Raw genomic sequence first — 10,913 nt, 5'->3', positions numbered from 1 at the left:
AATGCCTCATCCTCCCGGCCTCGCTCTCCTACCTCGTAGCAAAATGCATACCTGCAAGAAGAGAGCTGCCGAGGTCAGCTTTGGAGTACTGCTAAAAGTCTCTCTGAGTATTTAGAGCACTCTCTAGAATTTCAAACTTGTCTATATTCGAAGGAGGAGAGGACTTTTTAAAACACTGAGAATCTTTTATGTTCTAATTCGAGCATTAAAAATATGAGGAAACAGAAATGGGCAATAGCGCGTCCCATGTGGGTACCGTATGGATGGAGGTATTTGGGGTCCCGTGGCTGTGTTTCATCCTGTTGTGAGGAGAATGATTTCTGTTCCTTGTGGACTTTCTGTGTCGGCAGATAACGAGCCCCTCTTAATTTGAAAGAGCTTTATAATAGGTCTGAAAAACCCCTTCAGCCTTGTCACATTTCTGTGATGAGGACTTCAGGTGCATCACGCTGCCGGACAGAAAACCCATTGATACTTCTGCTGTGGAGGGTGGGCATCGCAGCGTGTCATCGCAGCCCGGCCAGCGAGGTGACAAGATGCACGTGTCCTGTGTCTGCCCGGGGCTGTGCCTGCGGGAGGAGCTGGCTGTTCCCTGGCAGAGCCACACCTGGCAGGCGGTGGCACGCGTGTGACGTGCTGCTGGCGTCATCAGCCGACGAGTTACCGTGACGTTACCTTACGCCCCAGCCTCCCTGGAGGAGTTTGGGGATCAGCTGCACAGCAAAACCAGGACAGAGAGGGAATTTGAACACCACTGTGTAGGTTGCCCATTCCACACGGATTAATACGGGCCCCTCTTTTGAACTTTCAGAAGGTTACTACGGAGGTGAGGCAGAGCTGCGCAGGGTCTCCCCGTGCGCCTGGTTTGTTGTGGATGACTACTTTGGAAACACCAAGGAAAAGCGTTTAGGTTTCCCCAATGTTTATAAATACAATATGGTGCAAACTGTCAAGCAGGCTGTTCAAAATCACGTAACGCCTGTGCTGCCTTCCCTGTTTGGCTCGAACGTCTTCACCACACACTCGGCGTTCATCCGACGTTTAAAGCTCCCGGCACGCAGCTCCGGCCCATCTGCCGCCGGTTTTCCTCCTGCGAGCTGGGCTGGGGACGCGGCGGTGCGGGCAGGGTGGGTGCCGTGGCTCTGCTTGCGCTGTGACCTGCTCGTTGGAACCCTGGGCTTCCTCCAGTGCTGCTGCCGGCTGGCTCAGCAAGAACCCGGGCTGCCCCAAAGCATCCAGACTCCTACTCCCAAAACTATGGGTAGGGGCAGAAAAGATACCTTCAAGTGTGGTTTGTCCTTTTTAGAAGGTTTGTCCAGAAGGTTTGTTAGAAGTTCCTAAGTTAGAAGTTCCTAAAGGTTTGTTTGTCCCCTGCAAATGAAGGGATAATGCCTTTCCTGGGAGGTGCCCTGGGAGCTGAAGGGAAGGATGGGTGGGTTGATGGTGCCGGGGGAGCGGGGGCTCACCTTGGCTGTGCAATGTGGTTTCGAGCCTCCAGCTACACGGTGGCCTTCTGCTCCTCATCCCACGAGCTTGTTAGGGTTGGACGGAGCCTTTTTTCACTGGATATTTTGCCCTGAAGTGTGCCAGGGTCTTCTGCCTTAATATATATAAAAAGATGAGATGTTTATTAAACTCAGGCTCTGCTTTTTCTTCTACAATTTCTGTTCCAAAAGGCTGGCAGTAAACAGTTTATTAAAAAGAAATCCTGATTTATTTCTGCAAACGGTTACGTTTCAGGCTGGTACCAGACAGTTTTGTAGGAGACCACCTTTTACGCTTCCCATGGCAGTTTAAAAGATCGCTAGAAAAAATAAGCCAGCATCTAAGTAGGTTTGGATAAAGGCAGGCCAGGGCTGTACGTCAGGGTACGTGGTGCTTTTATGCAGCGAAGCAGCAGATTTTACCACAGAACATCTGGGTGGTGGCTTCAGTTACAGCACAGATTTCAGTGGGATCACAAGTCTTGTTTGGCTTCGCGTTCGTTTTGAAGTCACTAAACTTTATGCGAATAATAAAACTGTAAGCCCATTACTTCACTACATTCAAGGGGCTATTTCAGTCCTCCTTCAGAGTCTTGCATCTTCCTAGAGCTGGTTTTATTTTGTTTTACTAAGCGAGTATTTATCTTTTCCGTCCCCGGCTTGCTTTTGCAGGAGGCAGATTGACTAATTTGTACCGCTGGACACACCAGAGATGGCGGGTTTCCATTCGACCTCGCCGAAAGTGCACGTTTTCTGCATTAAGGGCAGTCTAATGAAAACTGCACGTTTCTCATTCGGTGCCTTCAGAGGGGCTGATGTTATTAACGTGTAAGACTATAGAGCTGCTCTGGGCTACTGGTTCCACTGCTCGTGAGAGTTAAAATAACCGGGGAGGTTTTGCTTTCTTTTTCTGTTTGATTATCAAATGCAGAGGAGAAGGACAGACTTGACTAAAGGAGTGAAGAGTCTCCTCCTTGGTGTAAGAAAACAAGTTTGCAAGCTTTTATAAAAGTGTGCACGTACTGGTGGGGATGCCCAGCATCGAGGGTGATAACCTCGACTAATATATAATTATATCTCGAGAAATACATGTTTGGACTGGCAGGCTTGTGTGAGAGCGTGGTGTGATACCGAACGCTGTTGAGCTCTGTGTTTTGGTGTCACTGACTGCACGGGCAGAAGTGAAAGGAGAAGAAAGCAGAATGGTGTTAAAGGAAAGGGAGGATCTTAGGTAAGAGCAGTGAGAAGGTACTCAAGGACCGCTCAAGCTCCCCTAAATAACGCGCGGTGCAGTGAGTGAGCGCTGCCTCGGAGAAACGGCAGAGTGCAGGAGCTGCCTTCCCTGCTCTTTGTTTTACGTTGTGACTGAGAATACGCTGCTTTGACCACAAAAATCTGCGTGAGATCAAACAGGGATCGTTTCTGCCTGAGAAAACGACTCAAATAAGCTAACACTTACGGATTGGTGGAAGGAGCTTTGAAGGCTGAAGGAGATGTTATGTTTGAAAACTTTAACAAGATGTCATTAGGAGAGGAAGTATTTGCCCTTAGCTTGGGAAATAGGTCAGGGAAATAAATCATAACTCCGGGAGAACGTGCTTAAAGCTGGAAATAAATTAAGAGGGAGACAGAGAGAGAGAGTAAATATTAAGAAGAAGTTTGTTCTTTCAGAATTACTGTTCTGATTTGCAGTGTGCAGGGACACCCACCGAATGGGAAAAAGGGAAATGTTAACGCAGAGCTGTAACAGCAACCAGCCAAAAAACCTCGTGACTGCGTAGATGGCTTTGATTGCACCCTGGAGAGCTCGTTGGTCATGTGGGACATATCAGAAGCAGGGAAAGCATCGTCTTGTTTCAGTTCATGTGTGAGATAGCTGATACTAGAACGTCACCAAAACCATCATGATCTTCTGGGGGGCTTTTTTGGATGGGTTTTAAATGCCACTCAGCAACACGAGTGGTCTGAGATCCCAGCTCCCAGTCCATGACTGCTTTGATAAACAAAAACATACCTGAGTTACCAGAGGTATGCGGGCAAATCCTGCGCCACGCATCTTTCGGTGGGCTGTGTCCTTCCACCTGGGCAGGGATGAGCGCTCACTTTTAGCATTTCTGACAGATTCCTCAAGAGCACCCAGGGTGGTTCAGGTTTTGGCCTGAATCAGGACCGCTCTGGTTTTAGGTTAATTAAATTCAGTAGTTGGAAAGATATTTGTCGCTTGCGTGACAGCTGAGATAAGAAGCAGTGAGTACTTACTGCGAGCACCTGGAAATCTGAAAAACAAAAGGCAATAATTTATCTTTCCTACTTCATTCCCCTCTCCACGGGTCCGGATATGAGTGCCCCTCCAGCGTGACCCTCGCACGCTCACAACGTGACACACCACCGAGGCCAACACTTCCCCTGTGATTTACAGGGGAAAAGTATTGTTCGCCTAATTGAGCGTATTTCTTATTTGTAATTTTTTTTTAATTTAAGGAAAAGTAACTTTAAAGGGGTTGAAATTTTATTAGGGTGTGAGAAAAATTATGCTTTTCATCTTTCTCACTTTTAACTTATTACTGAAATAGAGCAGCGCTAGAGCAGCCGCTGCTCCTGCTGCAAAGGCTGGTGGGGAGGTGCAATGGGATCGCATGTTCTTCACACGCCTCTGCAGGGATTATTAAACAGGGTAGGTGGATTTTACAAAACAACCAGAATATCCTGAAGATGTGAGCACACTGTCTCTCTCTCTCTCTCTCTCTCTCTCTTGCTGCTTTGTTTAGGTGCAGCAGATTTACCGCTAATTAGTTTATAGTCAAACAGTCTAAACGTGTCTCAGCATTTTGAAATCCAGGAACCTGATGCAAATGAAGCCGTTTCCAGATGGGGATGATGATGGTGCGGGATAGCCACGTGTCTCGGAGCTGCCAGCTGGTCTTGGGATGCAAAGGGAAACAGGAAAACATCAGTGAGCGGCGTTAACAGTTTCTAGTCCCCGTTCTTTCTCTTCCTTTGGCTACTAAATCTGCATTTAATTCCCTGTGGGCTTTTTCTCCTGGGTAAGAATTAGTTACTTGAGTATGATTTGTAGGACTAATAGGATCTTACCCTTATTTGGGGAAGACCCTAGGGGCTTTCTCAAACTGATTTTTCAGTAATGAGAAATAATGAATAAAAATCTAATAGTCCTAGGGGGTATTAAAGTTACAATTTTGCAAGGAAGATTTAATGTCAGTCAATTAAAACTTTTATAATCCTGTTATAGTACAATAGTTGGAAAAAAAATCATACTAGGAAAAATAAGGTTTTTAATACCCTTTTACATCATGTGAACAAGTCTAACTTAATTTAACATTTGAATTAAGTAGATATTTTAAAGCAAGAGTATAAAACATCTCTTAGAAGTGTGTGTTAGCAGGGCAGCAGGCTCGGGGAAAGAAATGCGCTGTGTTAATTTACGGAGCGTGTTCTCATTCCCACTCGTTTAAGAAAAAGCAGTTGCAAAGTGTTTGTAAGAAAATCCAGGTAATTAGGGCTTTAGAAAATGCAAAATCCATCCACGTCGGTGAGCTGTGCTGTGCTTCCCGCGGGCCAAGACAGGATTCTGGCTCAACCTCTTGCTCGCTGGGATATGGCCGTCCCCACTCGGCACTACGAGCTCGGTGTGGTTTTGTTCAGCCGGGGACTGTGCAGACCCTGACTCGCAGCCCGCGGCCAAATGTGCACGTGGGGAGTGAAGTGGGACCTGTGGGGTCTCATCCCAGTGGGCAGAGCCCCCTGCCCAGCTCCAGCCCAAACCTCTTGAGCTTGCTGAAATGCCTGGAGAGGACAAGGCACCAAAGAGCAGATACTTTTTTGAATTTACAGCTTTTTGGTTTTTACAATGCAATAGTAACGGGGATGTTGGAATGACACTTTGTCCTTCAGCAGTAACTTTCATCCAGGGATCTCATAGCCATTTCCAGTCATTAGTGAAGGGACACCCCCAGAAGGCAGCACTGGGCCTCACACCACAGTTCTCACCACATCTTCCCTCTTTGGGAAAAGAATTACCATTGGCACACGTTTTGGCCATCTCTGAAGGCAGAAATTACCTTCTCCTTTCCCCTTCTCCTCTCCTTTCCCCTTCTCCTCTCCTTTCCCCTTCTCCTCTCCTTTCCCCTTCTCCTCTCCTTTCCCCTTCTCCTCTCCTTTCCCCTTCTCCTCTCCTTTCCCCTTCTCCTCTCCTTTCCCCTTCTCCTCTCCTTTCCCCTTCTCCTCTCCTTTCCCCTTCTCCTCTCCTTTCCCCTTCTCCTCTCCTTTCCCCTTCTCCTCTCCTTTCCCCTTCTCCTCTCCTTTCCCCTTCTCCTCTCCTTTCCCCTTCTCCTCTCCTTTCCCCTTCTCCTCTCCTTTCCCCTTCTCCTCTCCTTTCCCCTTCTCCTCTCCTTTCCCCTTCTCCTCTCCTTTCCCCTTCTCCTCTCCTTTCCCCTTCTCCTCTCCTTTCCCCTTCTCCTCTCCTTTCCCCTTCTCCTCTCCTTTCCCCTTCTCCTCTCCTTTCCCCTTCTCCTCTCCTTTCCCTTGATGTCAGCTTAGGATGTATGGTTACCATAAGAAGACCTGCAGGTTTGGGGGTTGTTTGGATGTCTGCTCACCCATGACAGTCTGACCTATCCATCTGTATGTGTTTCCCCTGCTTTTGTTCGCGGTAACTAAAGGACTAACCTTTCACCTACCAGCCTGGACAAATAAACACTGGCCCAGCAGTAGAGTGGAGCTGGTCATCTGGTTTTTGAGATCCCTTATCACAGCTCTGCAGTTGACCCTGGCCAGTTTGATACTCTTGCTGCATGTCCCATCAGAGCGCCTGTCTTTCTGCACTCAGGAAAGACTTTTCAGCTTGGTCATGCAGGAGTCCACCACTTAGAAAACTCAAAAAGTGTTAGAAAGTCACCCTGAAAACTGTCAGCTCCCAAACATGGTCCTACCCTGCTTTGGTGTGATGGGCTGGTGAGCTGTGGTTGGGTTTGTGGTGTCTTCTAACGTCTTCAGACAGATGCATGTGTCAAGTGTGACCATAGGCCCACCCGTGGCAGCAGTCTCCATGGCTTTGCTTCACCATCTCTCTGGGCGTGTTCTGTTTTGCCCTTTGGAGGCGACTCCTTTCTCTGTCACATGGCTGCTTAGCCCTGGAGATGTTCAGTGATGGTGGATGAGCAGTGCTCCATAGCACTCGCTGAGAAGCTCGGGGAGGCACACGGGCTGCGTGGGCCCGTAGCTCCTCCATCACCTGGCCACACTGGTCCCAGATTTTTTTGTCTGCTTCTCAGCAGCTGCAACAGCCTTGAGTAACCTTGGGAGCCATCTCGCACCATATGGGTGCTCCATTCCTGTGAGGGTCTCTGCTCCCTCATGCAGTTGGGGTTTTCTCTGGAGGTGCTGGGAAGTGTGGGGCACCACAAGGGGTGACAGTGGGGAGCTGTGTGGAGAAATCAGTAGCAGCTAACATCCTTCGCTAACCATTTTCATTAATTTACAGAATTGCCCTCTGTAGGCATCTGGGTCTGGTTTAAAGCAGGGTGCTAAGGACATAAATGCCGTCGAGCAAAATTAGCCAGCGTGAGCAATCCTGCTTTTTCGAATCCCTACCCACGTAGTGTGTAGAAGTGAGCGTGCGAAAGAGGGAATGTTCTGCATGACACCCAGGAGCAGTGGTGAGGCTGGTCATCCTCCCTGTGCTGTGGTTCACTTGCGATGGGCCATCCTGTGCTCGCAGCTCTGAGGGGGTCACCAGAGCTAATGGTGTGACTGAGAAGTTGTGGGTGCTGCTTTCTGGGGACGGTGGGGATCAGTGTGGTGGGCGATATCCACGCTGGGGCTTGGAAAGTCTCTGCTGCTCTAACTGTGGCTGAGGTGTCAGCTCTAAGGCCGAGCGCGCTGGTAGAAATATGTAAATATCAGCATCTTCAGCATTATATAGAATCATATAGAATGGTTTGGATTGGAAGGGACCTTAAAGATCATCTAGTTCCAACCCCCCTGCCATCAGCAGGGACACCTTCCACTAGACCAGGTTGCTCAAAGACCCATCCACCCTGTCCTTAAACACTTCCAGGGAGGAGGCAGCCACAACTTCCTTGGGCAACCTAATTATATTTGATACTTTCTGTTTCTAAACACTTGACAAATGTTTACGTATTTTCAGCAACCCTTTTCCAGCTTGGGAAAATGAGACACAGCATCTGTGAATTACTGTGCTACGTAACAAATCATTATGAGAGAGCACCTTAAGGGTTCAGTAAGGACTTGTAGGACCTAAGATTTCCTTTGCATTCCTTTAAAGCTGAAGGCAGATTAATATGAAAACTGAATCCAGTTTTGGACAGCAAGTTCAATCAGAAAAAATTGGATTCTGATGCTAATGAAGGAACTGGAAATTTTGGGGGATCACCTATCTGCGTAACATGTGTTACTGTGGTCATAAGTGATATGGTTCAAACTCTTGATTTGGTAGAAAAAGTCAGGGTTTCTTTGAAGTCAGCTGAGGACCTGGATTGCATGATTCAGGTGTAACAAAGCAACACGGGGATAACAGAAAAAATATAGGAAGGAACAGAATAAAATAGAAATAACTTCTTCCCCCTATTCATATAATATATGTATTTTATATATATATAAAAATATTCATATATTTTTTCCTTGTCCCATATCTTGTTAACTGTGAGTGTTCCTGGATTGGAAAAACCTGGAATCCAACCTTACAATTGCATTTGGTGCCAGATGCCCACTGCAGTTTCTATGTGGCTTCTTATTGCTGTGTCTTCGCTCCAAGATACCCACCACCCCCACAAACCTCTGCGGGACACCATCCGGCTGGCAGCGTGGGGATGCCGTCGGATAATCACCTCCTGGGCATGAGTGCCGTAAGAGGGGTTGTTACTGAAGCTGCTTTGCTCTTCCAGCTGCCAGAGAGCTTTCTGGAGAGCTGCTGCTCTCACTCTCCATGCTATTGCAGGCATTACTGGTCATTACTGGTTAGCCTGGAAGGACTGAGAAACTCTGGGTGGTAAAAGGGAAGATATGGTAAAATTACAAATGAGAATTTCTGAGTAGCCATTGCAGGAAGCCTGTGTGTGTGGAGGCAGGGAAGTGGCCGTGAGTACTGATGTACCTGGGCTGGCTGTGGTTCGTAACCCTGCATACGTGTGCGGTGGTGTTCCTGACGCTGAGGAAAACTGGGCCTGATGGCAGCTGAAGGAATTGGCCACTGTGCACTTAAAAGTGTCTCAAAGTAGTCAGCAATTTTCCCTTTTTTAATCATGAACCAAAAAGCAGAAGGGCAGAAGTGCATGAGCAATTCCAGCGTGCTTGTGGCACAGCTTTCCACAGAATGTGAGCACTCCGGTCGTGTCTGGAGCCACCGGAGGCTCGGCTTCCCCCTGCTCCTGCCCTGCGAGTCGCACCAGTGACCCACACACAGCCCCTTGCCTGTCCCTGCCTCTCCCGCAGCTCCCTGTGCTGTGCCAGCCCCTTATTTTTCTTCCCTTTAACAAACACCTTGTTGGCCACGGGCAGCTGCCAGGCGAGCGGCGTTCCCCAGGCCCTTGGAATGGCTCAAGCAACTTTAACTCCTTGGGTAGTCAGTGCAGTGAATGACTTTGTTTTTATGTTTTAGCGCTTTCCAAAGGCCTTGCTGACCTCCAGCCGTCAGCCCCGGCCATTTGAGGATGTGACAGCAGAATGCACGGACCCCAGTTCTGCTCCTGCTCTTTATCACCCCCTGACACTTCAGTCATCCCTGTCCCTTGTGGGTTTTGGCAAGGGCACTTGCTCATAATGTCATTCAGAAGTATTCCAGAAAAACAGTGGGAAACTCGGTACCAAATACCAACATGCCTTGTGTTGGTTGTAATTTGTAATTGTTCGTATGTGTTCCTCCCCGCTAATCCCCTTGCTGAAATTCATTATGGAGAGACAGTAACGCGCACTCAGAGAGCTGTGCTGAAGGCAGAATGACTTGGCCAAGGAAAGTAGCTATTGTTTTATGATTAAAGGAAGGGATTATATTGGGATTTCCTTGAACAAGGAAAGTCGCTGCCCCACTTTTATTGCTTGTAACAAGGGGATAATAATTACTCTCCGTTATAAAACACCTCCAGATCTTGTGCTGAAAGATTTGTGGTAGAGCTGCATGGCATTTGGGGTTGGTTATCTTAAATGGCCTGGAGTTGTGCAAACTAAGATTTCTCTGCCTTATTTTATTTCTCCTACTGGGGCTCAGACCCTGCTAAGACTATGGAAAAAATTCCCCTTCTCCATATTGGGTGTCTGACATGAGATCTTCCTCTGGAAGAGCTGGTACCAGTCACCCATCCTGTGACACTTGTCCTCTCCATGAGCGACGTCCAACCAGCTGGGATTTTGTACGGGCTTGGGAGGATGAGCAGGTACGACGGTAAGGACACAGACCAGCCCATGCCAGGGCAGCCAGGGGAAGTGGAGCTCGGTACGGGGTGCAGGCTGCCAGCTGGCTGCCACCCAGTGCTCCAGCACATCACTTCTTCCTGTGCCGCTGCCGTCCCCTCGCCGGGAGGGGTCTGAGAGAACAACTGAGTATTGTAACAGAGGTCGCTGGGGACTTGCTGTTTGTTTGGTTTTGACTCTCACTGCTGAGTTGCAGGGGTTGAGATGGCTGTGAAGGAAAGAAGCACTGGTATGTAGTCTCTGATTAAAACAAGAAAAACTACCTAGGCATTTCCTGAAGTGTCCCCAAGTGGCATCTTCTGGTTCAGCTCGTTTTTGAAGCATCCAGCTACCACCAGCTCCAGGGTGGTGATTCCAGTGTAATCAGAGTTGAATCTGTTTCCACTAAAAGTGGAAAAATAAATAAGGTTCAGTTTAGAAACAAAATAGTCCATGTAAAATTTGATTTTTGATACCGTATCTCCCTGAGTGTGTTTGCTTTTCAACATGTCTAATTTGAGACAGCTCCACATTTTACAATGTCACTCCTTTGGAGTTAAGCTCTTCCCTAAGTTGTAGGTTCGTTACCACTGTTGTTCCTTCAGATTTGGTGGAAACGTACCCTTATTTCTTCATACCTTCTTATTTTTACATAGTTGGATTTTTTCCCCATGCTACTAAGGTTTGCTTTGTTAAAACAATACTCCCAGCAAAGGAAAGTCACAGGTTGAAGTGGAATTGCAAGAGGTGGTTGGTTTGATCCACAGATTATTGACATGGTGGACCCTAAATGCTTCAAAGGCACCATTGTAGTCCATCGTGTCCGTGTGTACTTAGGCAGCTTTAATCCACGGATTACAGGTCCATAAATGCTCCTGCCGTCCCCTTCACAGCTGCTCCTGCCAATGGGAGCTGCCATGTCAAGCCAGCCATGGTGCTACACAAAAATATATCTCTTTGAAATCCACAGAGACAGGGATACAGCCCCACGTCCCTGGCAGGGCT

The 10,913-nt window shown here is 47.9% G+C and overlaps 1 protein-coding gene across 1 annotated transcript in view; it reads left to right on the top strand.

Moving 5' to 3' along the window:
• The first annotated feature begins 936 nt into the window (after nucleotides 1-936).
• The window catches only part of NDNF (neuron derived neurotrophic factor), a 21,691-nt gene continuing 11,714 nt past the window's right edge, over nucleotides 937-10,913 (top strand). Inside the window, exons 1-2 of the mRNA XM_029087150.1 lie at nucleotides 937-1,066; nucleotides 5,337-5,343. Coding sequence (XP_028942983.1) covers nucleotides 937-1,066; nucleotides 5,337-5,343 — 137 coding nt within the window. The remainder of the gene's footprint in view (nucleotides 1,067-5,336; nucleotides 5,344-10,913) is intronic.

This window comes from Antrostomus carolinensis, unplaced genomic scaffold (assembly GCF_000700745.2).
Source record: "Antrostomus carolinensis isolate BGI_N321 unplaced genomic scaffold, ASM70074v2 scaffold941, whole genome shotgun sequence".
Lineage (NCBI taxonomy): Eukaryota > Metazoa > Chordata > Aves > Caprimulgiformes > Caprimulgidae > Antrostomus > Antrostomus carolinensis.
The sequence above is the reverse complement of the archived record's forward strand: the minus strand, read 5'-3'. Positions and strand labels throughout refer to the sequence as shown.